The sequence below is a fragment of the Buceros rhinoceros genome, unplaced genomic scaffold, assembly GCF_000710305.1.
Source record: "Buceros rhinoceros silvestris isolate BGI_N320 unplaced genomic scaffold, ASM71030v1 scaffold3974, whole genome shotgun sequence".
NCBI lineage: Eukaryota > Metazoa > Chordata > Aves > Bucerotiformes > Bucerotidae > Buceros > Buceros rhinoceros.
This window is the reverse complement of record NW_010409885.1, coordinates 58,781-73,193: the sequence shown is the minus strand read 5'-3', so window position 1 is coordinate 73,193 and position 14,413 is coordinate 58,781. Positions and strand designations below refer to the sequence as shown.

Below are 14,413 nucleotides of genomic sequence, written 5' to 3'. Positions count from 1 at the left end.
GTGCCGTTGGGTCTGGGCAGAGCATTCGGCATTCAGCACAGCCCCTTCTCCGCACACCAGCAGGAGCGCCCACCCACGACAGAGGGGACTGGACGGAGGCCAGTCGCGGCTCTGGCTATCACCATGCCAGTTTCAGATTTCAGCCAACAATATCTGAATGCTCGCACTTCTCACAGCACGTTAGGCCACAGTTACAGCTGTAATTAACTGTCTTAAAATCAACAGACCCCCCCCCGCCAAAAAAAAAGAAATCAATCTGCAGCACTGTTGAACATCTGATACCAGAGGAATCAGGAAGGAGGCAGTGAAAGTGGGAGCGGGCATAGGAGGACGGTAGGAACTGTTTGGGTAGTTTTCCTTCTTTACAGAAAGGATTTTTCCAAGATATGAGAACTAAAATTCCTCGGTTTTAATGGGCATTGGAGGTAAGATAAAATCCTTGCGAGTGCTCCGTGATGCAGGAAGAGTGTTTTCCATTTACATCTCCTGTCTGGTTTAGGTGCTGCTTCTCTCATCACTGCTGTGTGGAGCAAGTGAAGAAACTCGGATGTCAGGCAGAAAGAAGTTCACGATCCGAAGTCGTGTGTTTGGATCATCAGCCGAAATGTGAGTTTGTGTTAGAGGAGATGTCTCACGTCCTGATGACAGCGTATCAACGCTTCGCACCACCATCCCGGCGAGCTGCTGTTGCTGAGTAGGGAGACAGAAAACTGTGGCTTACAGCATGTTACCAGTGCTCGCTATAAAGCCCAGCTTTCTTCCCAGTTGAGATAAAGGTTGTGACACCACTGTGTATGATGTGACCGGGTCAGGCAGAACATGACATTCAGACATTTTATGCTGGAGGCACAAGTCAGCCGTTGGTGTTTTTACATTCACAAATTCAGGCAGAGCCAGCCAGACCCCGAGCTGAGCAGCAGCTTGGTGTCAGGCTTCTATTTAGTTGATTGAAGGTGAATTCGGAGACTAAAATTCAAGGCAGATTTGAAAATTTTGTTTTCAAAAGCTCATTTACCCATGGAAATTACACATTGACTGATTGTAACTGTTTTCAAACGTTAATTCTGAGGCTTCTTTTTAAGGTATTGGTTGGACCACGTGTGAAAAACTACTGTGTGCTTGTGACAAGGCAGCAGCCGAGTGCATGGCTTCTGCCTTCTTCAACGACAGCCTTCAGTTTCCGCACAGGCAGGAGTGCCAAGAGGAGAAACTCTTATGTCAAAGAGATCCTTACAAAAGGCCTTCGACCAGCACAGAAACGGGCGCCGGGCTTTCCAGCTCTGAGGAGAGCAGTGAGGAGGAAGGTCCTCTGAGGAGCGTGTTGAGAAGAGCGAAGAGAGAGGCTCAGCGTCCTGCTGGCAACTCCAGCAGCGTGCACCGCGCAGGCAGATAACCAACAGCCACCACCGCTTAGGGAACGGCACGGAGACCTCCACCGCCAGCCACGGCGTGCCCGACTCCTCCTGACCGCTCTGCCGGCCACCTTACGCTTCCCAGCACATAAACGACGTAATCTTAGACTAGGCATTAACTGTTAGGCGGTGTAACTCCTCACTGTAGTGAACCCGGCACTACGGACCCTCTATTTAGGTCAGGTATTACCTTAAACAATTATTTGAGAGTATCCTGTATAATTTCATTCAATTTCTATGTAAAACCTGTTCTGATCAAAGACTGATTTTTGTTACCTGTGTAGTTGGTTCAAACTGGATCTTGCTGGTGGTTTCAAGTTTTTAATTAAACAGATCTGCAATTACTCCGACTCCTTTGGCAGCTATTTTTCCTTTACTGAGCTTAGCACAAAACACCCAAAAGAAAAGCTGAAGTAATGACATGCAAATTAGCTGCTTCTTCCCCTCTTACCTAATTGCAATTGCCAAACCACAGAGTTTCTGCTGATCAATCTGATGATGACAGTGAAGACACATCCCTCGTCCCAAAGCTGTGAGCTATGCACAATTATCTCCAGTTTTCAGAGATTTCAGGCTGATAAAGCGAACAGATTTAAAGGTTCTGCTTCCTAGAATCACCTAAATCTGATGTATTCTGAGCTGTGCAACGTAAAGCTGGAGTGACACTTTTTGCTGAACCCGATTTTGTTTGCTTGCTTTTCTTTCTCGGATTCGCCACTCGTAAGGTTCACGAGTTACCAGACAACAGCAGTGAAATAGAATCACAGGATGGTTTGGGTTGGAAGGGACCTTAACGATCATCTATTTCCAACCCCCCCGCCACGGGCAGGGACACCTGCCACTGGACCAGGCTGCTGAAAGCCCCATCCAACCTGGCCTGGAACCCTGCCAGGGAGGGGGCATCCACAGCTCCTCTGGGCAACCTCTGCCACTGCCTCACCACCCTCAGTACAGAATTTCTTCCTAAGATCTAATCTAAACTCACCCTCTTTCAGTTTGAAACCATTGAAACCTCGTCCTACCCCTGCACTCCCTGATAAAAAGCCCCTCCCCACCTCTCCCACAGGCCCCTTTAGGTACTGGAAGGCTGCTATAAGGTCTCCCTGGAGCCTTCTCCAGGCTGAACGACTCCAAGGCTCTCAGCCCATCCTCACAGCAGAGGTGCTCCAGCCCCCTGGTCATCGCAAGAGCAGCAGTGAGAACGCCAGGGAACGGCCTTGGGTGAGCAGTTTGTATCCTCTAGACCCCAGCTGGTAGTACCTCCCCCTTCGCTATTTTTCCTACATGAAAACTGCAAAGGAGTAGAGCAGTGCCGAAACCTCCCCCAAAACATTTATACGTAAAAATGATAATGACAAAGCCAGGGAGCTAATTAGCTGAAATGGGGAAAATTGGCCATTAAACAAGTGGATTAAGCGCTGTTGCTTAACACGAACAGGAGCTCGTGCTGCTGCTCAGCGCCGCAGCTCTGAGCCTGCGTTTAAAACACGCCTTACGACCAAACCCATCCCTCTCTGCCAATTACTAGGAACCAGTGTCACATTCATGGTTGTGCACATCACGCGTGCACGGATTCACTCGGAGATGCTGAACTCCTGATTGCAGAGGTAGAGACGGATCACTGGAATTCACCAAGCAGCTGAGAAATTACAGCATAAACAAGCTGAGAGTCAGGCAATGCTGCCGTTACCTCCTGCGGGCTTTCTTTCAGCGTCTCGTATTTCAGAAGGAATCTAACACCAAAGTTACTCTGTAATTACAACCATACGAACCATGTTGGCAATGAGAAGCCTTAACAATCTGGCCACGATCAGTGGTACTTATTCATTCTGAGAGATCAGTGCTAAACAATAAAAAAAAATAATGAGACATTTAGCACAGCTTTTTTCTTTCTTCTCTTCCTCACAGTAGCTTCACACTGTATTTTTCAGAGGTTTGGGGCAGAGCTGTTTCCCCAAAGTGAACAATTAATCTATTAATTACTAATCTAAAAGGTTTTCCTACTTCATTAGAAATCAACTACTTATACTTTTTAAGCACTATTTCTTTGCCTGTAATAAAGCATTGAAGATTTGGGAGCATGGTTTCATAAACAACCTGACCTAATTCAGGCAGATGTGACCTCTGAAAACCAGCACTGCTTGGGTGTACTGGTCATCTTGATCACAGAACGAGAGAAGTCTGTCAAATAAAGACAATATTGGAAAAGCAAAGAATTTCAGGGCAGAACTCGCTCGGTACCCACAACATGGCTCCTAACAGGTCACATTTGCTTTATCTTACAGCAGCAGTGGCTGAGAAAAGTGTCACCGACGCTTTTGTCCCTCCTTGTCTGGTCTCACATGACAGACTCTCTCATCCACCTTTACATCTCCTCTTTAGTTTCGATTTGAAACGATCTCCCAAGTGTGGCTGCGGTTTTCTCCAAGGACTGTCCTGAGGTTTCCATCACCCAAATCCTCCCCAGACCAACGCGAGCACTGAAGGTGGTTGATGACGACCTACCTTAATGGCAGTTCTGAGACTCGTGGTAACTCACCCTCCAAGATTTCCTAAATATACACGAAGATTTCATTAACATCTGCAAAAGTTAGGAACCGAGGCGCAAGGGAAAAGACGACAATATAACCCTCTACTTATTGGGAGGTATCTCCTATGAGCTAGAGAAGGTCCCAACTGCCTCGAAAGAGAAAAGAGGAATTGTTCTTCCCACTTCTCTCAGGATGCAGTATTAGAATCACTGACATCGGTGAGAAAATTGTGTGTGAAATCACGGCATTGTGTTAAATGACTGACGTTTTAATTGTGAGCAACAAGAACGAACTGACGTCATTGATCTGTAAGGAATAATTCCGTGACAAAATTCAACCCTGTGAAACAAGATTAGCCAGAACTGATCGATTTAAATAAACCAAATTAATAAATGAAGCAAGAGAGGAGAGTAACAAACAGCAGTACGGTATTCAGTCCCGCTGTGTGGCATCACCATTGGAAAAAGTGCTTACTGAGCTTCTCGAAGCTCAGCTGCTCTTAGGAAACGGCTGCTGTATTGTTGCCTTCTCCAAGTTTCGCAGTCTTACTAATAGTAATGGTTCAAGCATAAATAAAAACAGTAGTTTAATAATGCTGCAATGCTACAACATTTGCAAAAAAGAAAAAACAAAAAAAAAACCCATTGTGTAAGATCAGGATTATTTTAAGTGCCAAAAAGTTCTGTCACTGACATTTAATTGAGAGCAATAAAAATGAACTGACGCCTTAGAAAACATTAATTAATTTTAAATTTTGGTTTATTTTATTGCTTAAATACAGATTGCACAGTGTATTCTTACATTTATTGGAACTGGTTCGTTATGTACAGTACAGAATATACGACCGTCAGAACAACGGGCAAGTGAGCCCTACTGGGATTCTGGACAACACGCTATTTCTATCTCCTGAAATTAGACGCATTTACTTTAAAGTGACCCAATACCAAAAGCTGTAATTTTTCAAAATGACCCAGTGGGAAGGAGAACCCAAAGCAAGAGCTGGAATACATCTGAACAGCTGGGTACCAATTCACAGGCGCTGTGACAGCACTCGATGTGTCGCGGGTAACGCAGGGCCGCGATGCACATGGAGCTTTGATGTTCCGCAGCTTGGCTCAGGAACACGAAGAGGTAAGTGAGGAAAGCGGCTTTACACTGTACACCCCCATTCGGGATTCGTTTGGGGTTGTTCATTAACTACGTACAACAGCAGCTACCAAAACAACGCACGTTACAGCCACTCCCATCTCCCAGCTGCCTAGAAAGGCCAGCGTGAACCAACCACCAACTTACAGACTCCCTCGATTTCCAGGAAGGAAGAAATTAAACACCACGTGACACGCACGGAGAGCGAACAGCTCCTCGTTCCCTGCACGATACCCGCCCAACACCTGCATTTCCCAGCCAAAGCTCATGTGAACACTGGAAACATGGAAACCTGCCATTAGCAACAATGGAAAGTTCTTCATAAACCAAATGAACCGCTGAATGCGGTTACTGTCACATGCAGCGTTCATGCACCAGAACTCCACCACAGGAACACCCCCTAGGGACAGCACAGTCTCTACACTGCACGAGCGCAAACACAAGTACATCATTTATTTCTCAGACCCCGTGTTTTCTTTTTGTACAAAAGTGCACAGTGTTATTCTTAAAAAATGACAGAGTGGATAAGTGTTTGACATTGCACCCCTCGGTCAGATTTGCTATTTAAAAAATTACACTCTTTATATAGGCCAAAAAACTCTTACGTCTTACCTTAAAAAAAACCAAAAAGTGAAAACTAAAAGCTAGAGTCCTATTTATGTGTAGGCTGTGGGCTGATCAGGCTGACACGCCGCAGCAGTAAAAATCGCAACGGAATGCTGTAGGGAAGGGCTGTTTCGTCATCCACTAACAGCTGTGATTGCACTGTTAAACTGAAAAGAAGGTCTCAGTTACCTTTTGAGCTCTGCGAAGGCTTCCTCAAAGTCTCAGCATGTTGTCTCATAGGTTTAAGTAGCTGATATTTCCCTGACATTGTATCGCATCAGGCTTTTTTTAGTGGTCCAAAAAACTAAAAATCCTTTTTACAGTGGGCTTACAAGTGCTCGAACCAGTCGGCAATTAGCTGGCCTGACAAGGATTGTGACTACAGAACGACGCCATCGTAGATTAACGGAGGTTGGGACTTCTGGATGTCACCTAACCCAAGCTCCTGCTCAAAGCAGGGCTGACGAAGTTCGATCACGGCCTGGTCAGCGTTTATCTGAACTGCTGGCTAACTTAAATGTCTTACATTTGTTACAGACATTTGAGAACATTCATTCACTCTCGTCTGTGCTGCTTCGGCCAAATTCAGGGAGATTAAGTGACTTCAAACTTACAACTGATAGGATCAGCGAAAGCTGTTTTCTCTTTTTGCCTGCAGAATATAGGGAGTTGTGAAGACAGCCCTGACAATTGGCATCACAAGCTGTGATTTACTCTATCAGTTTTCTTTTATTTACATTGCAATAGTATACTCAGATACATAAACCTATGAAAGTTACCACAGTTTCCTCATTTCTAAAAAGAAACAAAACACAGAGATGCTTTTGCTTGAAAACACATGTAATAAACTCTTGGCCTTTAAATGGTTTCACCCCGTTTTCTTTCAATTTCTAAAATACTATTAAAAAGCTGTAATAAACTACAATGAAATACCTCATAGAATATATCTATAATTTCTGTATTTACGACTTAAAATGCCCTCATATTATTTTCTGCTCTACTAAATATATCTCTTGTGCATTTATACTAAAGCAGACAGAAAAATACTACTGCATTTTCAAAAGTACAGTCTGTAAACATACACCTTAAGACATGAAAAATATTGCACAATTCAGTGCTTCAGGAGATTTCTCCTCTCTTAGGCAAAGCTTTAGCAAGAAACACAGGACATACACTGGGCAGATACACCTCAAGAGCATGTTATGCGATGCATAAAAAAAATCCTCCACAAGTGCCCGTTAATTCATTTACTGCACTTGAACACATGTAAGGTATTGGTTGTTTCCACATATTCCAAAATAAAGGAGTGGAGGGGCTAAGGTACTGCCCCGCCGGTTACATTTCATATGATAAAGCAGGCCAACAGCATTCTGTTTAGGTACAGAATTGAGGTGGAGAGGAGAAGAAAACCCCACCAAACAAAAAAAAAAAAAGCAAAAAAAAGCTGTGAGAGGTTCTTCAGTTACAAGGCCTCAAATCGAAGGAATTTACAGCCATACAAATTCCTGGAGTAACTGAAATATTCACCTACATGGCAAGACAAGTTTTAAGTCTGACTTTTCCATGTATTCAAATATGAAAATGAAGAAACATGACATATGAAACACCTAACAAACATCAAATATATCACAGAAGAAAACAACTTAGACGGTCTCATGAGTGTGGCTAGAGAAATCTGTATTTGGCTCGTGTCCATCATTATTTTAAATTAGTTTAGATGAAATAAACAATGACTTTTGAAAATCATCTTTCTATTGTACTCTACTCTAAATATAATGTCCAGCAGACTTCAGAAGACACTTAATACACACAAAGATCTGGAAACTTCATCTCGTAGACTGGAACAGATTGGTAATGAGCATGTCCAGCAGTCATGGTCATCGTTCCTGAGGGGCTGGGCGGAGGACTGTGGGTGAAGAGCAATCAATCATATAATCTATAACCACACGGGTTGCTTTCTTTTCTGTAACTTCATACACTAACAGCTGAGAAACAAGAGTAAACTACTCCCTCCCCATCGGTATTTTACCCCGATCCTGAAATTCTAACGGAACTCTTATATGCCTTGGGGTTTTTTTGTGCTCTGGTCTACATCACCGACCTCACGGATGTTTCACAAGTATGCAAATGCATTTTATTACTAGCAAATACTGCTTGTACTGCGCAGTGGATGTGCACAGCTCTGCAGTAACGTCATGTACCACCTTGGGTGTTCAGGAGCTAACTACTTTCTCAAACAGATACAGCAGTGGGAACACAACCGTATTCTTCAACATGATTGACATATATACGTAGAAATATCCTAAGAATGTAAGTGTACTATGACGTGGTTTCTGGATACTCTCCATTATCTAACAGATTCAAAATAAGACCCAGAAAATCGAAGCAACTGTTTAGATGAAGACTACACTTTTTCAGTGTACTGGTTTTGACTGGGATAGAGTTATTTTTCTTCACAGTAGCACATACATTGCTGTGTTCTGGATTTGTGACCAAAGCGGTCTGGATAGCACAGGGATGTTTCAGTTACTGCCCAGCAGAGCTTACACAGAGCTCACACAGAACCAAGGCCTCTTCTGCTTCTCACCCCACCCCACCAGTGAGGAGGCTGGGGCTGGGCAAGGAGCTGGGAGGGTCCGCAGCTGGGACAGCTGACCAAAGGGACATGCCATGACCGTATGACAGCATGCTCAGCAATAACAGGTTTAAGGGAAGAAGTAGGAAGGGGGAACATCTGGTGTTATGGCTTTTGTCTTCCCAAGTAATGCTATGTGTGATGGAGCCAAGTTTTCCTGGAAGTGGCTGAGCACCTGCCTGATGACAGGAAGTGGTGAATTAATTTCTTACCCTGCTTTGTGTGCATGGACTTGCTTTACCTATTAAACTGTCTTTATCTCAACCCATAGCATTTCTCAATTTCACCCTTCCAATTCTCTTCCCTTTCCCACTGAGGGGGAGTGAACCAGCGGCTGGCTATGTGGGGCTGAAATGCCTACTAGGGTTAAACCACAACATTCCATTCAATCAATTATTTTCTGTTTCATGTGTTTAAGAGCACTATGACATGAAAGTATATGGCTTTATAACTCATTTTTCATTTATCACAGTATTTGTGCACAAGGCCTTACCGAATGGTGAGCTCCAGTATCTGTGCAAGTCTATCATGAAGCAGATTTGCCTAGGAAAAAGAATTAAAATTCAGTTATTAACTACCGTATATTGAACGAGCTGAAATGTGAAATGTGCCAGGCCACACTGAGTGAGTGTGTTCCACAACACCACATGGTAAATCTGATCTGCATTTCCTGTCTTGATTTCTTTTCTCACTGCTGCAAGGATTCTGAGCCCCGAAGGGGCATGTGAGATTGAGTGAGCCTGCCCTGTAGTGCAAGGAATTACACAGCAAATTCTGCTGTTACAGATAGAAGTTTAACAAATCTGAAATACATTTAGATATTCAAAACATATAATGGGGCAAATACTGCCCCAGTTATCCCTGGATGAAATAGGAACAGACTGTGAATCTAGATACAAAAAAGAGCAAGGAAAGCAAGAAAAGAGTGTGTGAGAGTTCCATTGCTTTCTGTCTGGTCTAGAAACAGCCAAAAGCACACTTCGTATAACTGGCACCTCCCAACACGGATAGTAGCAGAGACAATAACTGAGGACAAAGAACTGAACTTTAGAAGTAAGAGCAGCAGTGAGACAGTAACACAGATCACCTGTAGCCACACATCTCCGGTAACGCTTACACAAGTATTTCAGAAACTCACTTTGGTTTCACATTGTGCTGCAATTTCTTCAAAAGGTGCTTTTTGGAACTTTTCAATCACAAGACGCCTTTTTTCTTTTTCCTGTTCTTCAAGTCCATTGTTATCTTGAAAAAAAAGATAAAGACAAACGTAATCTTTGCCCATCACGTACAAGTGATTTAAGCCCTTAAACGTGCGCTGCAGAAGCAGACAAGCACTGTACTGAAGTGATGTGACCATACTCAAGGAGCTGTCAGCTGTCACTGCTTCTAAAGCAAAATGCAGGTACAATTCAGGGAGCTGGTCTGAGGGCCCCCGTGTTGCCCCTTTCTCACTGTGTGCTTTAATTTGAGTGCCTCCAGGACTCCTTTCGCTTTATTATCTGGATTCAAGACTCCTCACACACTGCAGATGAGTTCAGCTTCAAGAGAAAAGAAGGGAGTATCCTCTGCCCCATATCACGCAGACAAATGGGCAGAATTTTATAGTAAAACTTGGGCTGAGTGAACCTACAACCAGGTGGAACTTTCCAGCACCTCGTGAATTTAAGTACCTCAGTGATTAGGAAGGTTTGGAAAACTGTCACATTTAATTATGTCAGTGTCTATTGTTTTGGGTTTTGTTTTTTTTTTAATCAAGGTCTAATCTGTGTTTTAGACAGGATTTTGGTGGACTGATAGCATTAATTAGTAATTATAGTGATATGAAATGAGGTAACTGGATAATTCTGAGTTCTGGCAGCTGGGTCACTTCTCAGAAAAATATCCATCACAATGTGTACCCTATAATATACTGTCTGAATGCACTGAAGACCTGAAATTCTTCATACATAAAAAATATTTGTTACTTTTAAAATAATCATTCAATGGAACTTGAAAATCTCACATTATTTATAGCTTGGCCTGTAAGGGCAAATTTAACAGGTGACAGACATTTCCAGATGCTTCTCATTCAGTCATATTAGCTTCAGAAAATGAATTCACTAAAATTATCAAGACATCATTTCAGAAATGCAGAAATAACTAAAGTTTTAAATAAATTTACTGGTTGGAGAAACAAATGTATTTTATTCTCGCCATCTTTTTCTCTAGCAACTCCACAGTCATCTTGAACTGTGCTCCATAAACAGTCGTAACAAATCTTACCAATTGCTTTCTTCAAAGCTTCAAAGGTGATTTCTTCAGTGTTGTCAACCTACATAAGGAAATAAAGCCCCTTAAACCTCACACAGAACATACAAGCTTCTAAAAAAAGATCACTAATTAATGTTTTTAAGCCACTGCAATAAGAGAGGAAATTTTTATCAAATAAGGTTAAGAAAAAACTTTCCGAATTCTAGTCAAGGCGCTCTATGGCAACAATAGTTTGCAAAAGGACTTGAATTTTGTCTGAACCCTCCTGTGGGTCAGGAGTATGCTGTGGTGTTTGTACACTGGGAAGGCTCCGCACTGGTCCTGCAGCAAGGAACAGCAACTGCTTCCTGAGACTCGGTGAGTTACCAGCAACGAGATACTAAAGTAAGAGATGGTAGGAGAGTGGAAAATGGCAATTGCTCTAGGCCAGCATCATCCCAGTACAGGCTCCAAATAATTTGGTGCTTATGTCAAACACTAGAGCTTGAGGGCTCCTCAGAACCAGCTATTTCTGATGCACTGAAAAAACGTGTTCATTTAGCAACAGGAAAATCCATTTGCTGCTGCAGATAGACTTCATTAGGAATTGCCTGGGGCTGCAAAAAGAGATGCAGGAACCTTTCTCTGAAGAGCTCCAGCTGGTGAATCTTTGTGTTTCAATTCTTTCTAGACCTAAAGTTTCTCTGTCAGTAATTGTATTCACAGTAAAACCACTGCGACTGTATCAGGGGAGAATGCAGAACAGTGTTCACATGAATGGAACACGGTTTCTTGGCTTGCACTGCCTTACTTCTGTCCTTCAAAACTAACTACACGTACACAGGCAGCACTTTTATTTTTCCTTACAAACACTAATTGTTTAGAATGGTCTAAGATGATTCAAGATAAAAGATCGGTAAGGCAGCAAAAAAAATATTTCGCCCAATTCAGAAGACTCTGAATTCTTTCAATATTTTAATTCATTGACTTGACCTACTGTAAATGGAAACACCAGAAGTAGCAGCTGTTTCCTTTTCACATCAGTGTTATTTCAGGAGATGGAGCTGTGAGTGATACTTTTCTAACAGATTTTACTACATTAACACTGAATTCTTTACCTCTGACTATAAAAGGTTAATAAATAAACAGTAAAACATTCATGTCAAATATCTGTGGATATGGTTAGAGATAAAGAATATTCAGGTTTTAAAACACTCACCCTTTATTTGATTCATATTTAGTAAGTATACCTTGTTCATGGCAGCCTTTCATATTTCTAATTAATATCCGTAGTAGTGGCTGGGATTAGAAGCATTATACCTGGTTATTAACACCACAGAAGCACCAGCCACTTTTACAAGTGCTGTCATCTTATAAATGGAGATAACTATGGAATAAACCATCTTCCTGAACAGGATTCACTTGCTACAAGAAAAAAAACTTTGATTTTGCTGACAGAAGAACGGCATTTGTTTTGTATATAATAATAGATATGAATAAACAGTCTTCTACCTCAGACAATGCAGAAATGATACCGCACATCATTAATTCTAAAACTCCCATTAAGTAGTTTATCCTCTCAATCAAAGCTTTATGCTTTTTTTTTTTGCAGTTTAATTCTGCAGACAGTCAAGGATTATGTTATACTTACTGATCTACATAATGAGAGAATCAGATTTAATATCCGTGTGGACTGTCTTCTTTTACTCCTCCTCTTGAATTACATCCAGTGTAACAGCTTAGGTTGCAGGTGGCCAAAACTACCATTATGAGGGAACAACAATTAGCAAAAATTACAGAGCACCATTACTGAAGGAACAGGCTGCCCAGGGCGGTGGTGGAGTCCCCATCCCTGGAGGGGTTTAAAAGACGTGTAGATGTGGTGCTGAGGGACGTAGTTTAGTGGTAGACTTGGCAGTGCTGGGTTAGTGGTTGGACTCGATCTTAAGGTCTTTTCCAACCTAAATAATCCTATGATTCATCTAATACTGGAACCTCACCATGACCAAGAAGTTAATTCTGGCCTATCCACCAGTTTTTCAGTTGTTCACGATAAGGTATCAAGGTGCAGTCAGCAAACTGGAAAATGCTGTTTTTTGCCTTGGCGTTGTACCACACTGAACTGAGAACCCACACAAAGACTGGACTTTTCTACAACTGCCATGTCCTCTTCCTAACATGTCCATATACCAATCCTTAGCATAACATCAGCATAACCATTTGAAATCCCACTTAATTCTACTTTCAAGAGAGGTGTTCAGTCATGTATAATCACATACAACACATCATTTTAAAAGAGGATACTAATGGCAAACAGCCCCATTCCTATTACAGGCATTTCATTTCTTCAGAAGGCTGAAGATGTGATGCTCTGGCTTAGTTTTCAAACTCTCTTTCTTCTTTCTCTTGAACTTTTATCTAGTTTATCTGTGCCCTTGCTGAGCACAATACCAAGAGGCGAACACAAAATACTATCTGAGGTATCAACTGGTAAAAAGCAGAAAGGGGTAATAATGATGCAAAACACAAATCCTTCAGTCATTAAGTTCTAAAATGAAGCCTGGTCCTTTGCTATAGCTTAATATTGCATTTTTAACTATCATTCAGCCTGACTCAGTCCACACATTCTGTTTCATCTCCCTATACAGTTTGTGCATGAAAATGCTAAAGGCAGCTCCTTTGCTCATTTGCAGGTACAAACACCTCAATTTCCGCAGCTCAGCTCTACTGCAGCCAGCAGAAATGTATTTGACAAGAATCAGTGGAACCTTGAAACACAGTAGAAATTGAAATTTATTTTTAGAAATACTTCAAACGAAGCATCAAAAGATGTCGGATAATTTTAATTGTAGTAACAGTCTTCCTAAGGGATAATTAGCCTCAGCTCCTGTACCCTATATATGATCTCTTTGTTACTACCTTACCCTTCCCACGATTTTAAAGCACTGGGTGCTCAACTCTCCTGGAAGGAACAAGCGATGCTGCAGCACTGTGGTGCATGGGGTCTGCCCGGTCTTTACCTGCCCTTCTCAAAGGGGGCAGATCTCCCACTAGTCTGGTATGTCAGCCCCATGTGACAAACCAGAGTCTCAAATGATGCAGGAATTTGATCCCTCAAAACATAGAGAAAATATTTAGAATATTTACTCACAAAATATTACTTATTTGTCTATTGTTACCTCATATTTTGCAGGACTATCTGTAAAAACTACAACAAAATACAGTTTTATACAGCAACAACAGTATCGGTGTCTTTGTCAACACATTTCTAGAGACACAGGAGTTAAAAATACCCAAACCTCAAAGCATTTACCACTGCTAGAACAATTCAATATTAGACTTTCTGGGAAAACTTCATTTGCATTCCCCACGCTCCAAAGATGCTGCTTCAAAATACTCGGGTGTTTTCATACCTTATCCTCGGTGTGGTTGCCAGGCAGAATATCCACCTGAATGGATACCGTATCCACAATGCTCTTCCTCCTGGAGAGTCGGTCCTCGTCTAGAAGAAAAAACAACTTCTCTCACTTTCTGTACAACGGCTGAAACATGATCAATCAAATTTCTGCACATCGGATGCAGGCTTGTTTCTAAATGCCTGTTTAACCCAAGATCTTCTATTTTATCAGTTGGATTGTTGTGAAAAATCATCAGTTACTGCTCTAAATTATTAAATACAAAGGAAAATAACCTCTTTATTGTTCCCTCCCGCTCTCATCCCAGATCTTGCCAAGTTTCCCTTGAAAGCCCAGAATTAAAAAACCTGAGTTCTTATTCATATGCATAATAAATAACACAGCAGATGATTATATAATACTGCAGAGTAACTTAGAAAAGACTGAACTTATTTTTTG

At 42.0% G+C, this 14,413-nt stretch overlaps 2 protein-coding genes across 2 annotated transcripts in view; one reads left to right on the top strand and one right to left on the bottom strand.

Moving 5' to 3' along the window:
• The window catches only part of OC90 (otoconin 90), an 18,586-nt gene extending 17,193 nt beyond the window's left edge, over positions 1-1,393 (top strand). The window contains exons 13-14 of the mRNA XM_010135371.1: positions 500-606; positions 1,083-1,393. Of these exons, the coding sequence (XP_010133673.1) occupies positions 500-606; positions 1,083-1,393 (418 nt within the window). The remainder of the gene's footprint in view (positions 1-499; positions 607-1,082) is intronic.
• A 6,048-nt stretch (positions 1,394-7,441) lies between these two features.
• Positions 7,442-14,413, bottom strand: part of EFR3A (EFR3 homolog A (S. cerevisiae)) — a 62,732-nt gene continuing 55,760 nt past the window's right edge. Inside the window, exons 19-23 of the mRNA XM_010135369.1 lie at positions 13,973-14,061; positions 10,593-10,641; positions 9,469-9,572; positions 8,824-8,873; positions 7,442-7,601 (exon numbers count right to left, since the gene is read on the bottom strand). Of these exons, the coding sequence (XP_010133671.1) occupies positions 7,496-7,601; positions 8,824-8,873; positions 9,469-9,572; positions 10,593-10,641; positions 13,973-14,061 (398 nt within the window). The 3' untranslated portion in view covers positions 7,442-7,495. The remainder of the gene's footprint in view (positions 7,602-8,823; positions 8,874-9,468; positions 9,573-10,592; positions 10,642-13,972; positions 14,062-14,413) is intronic.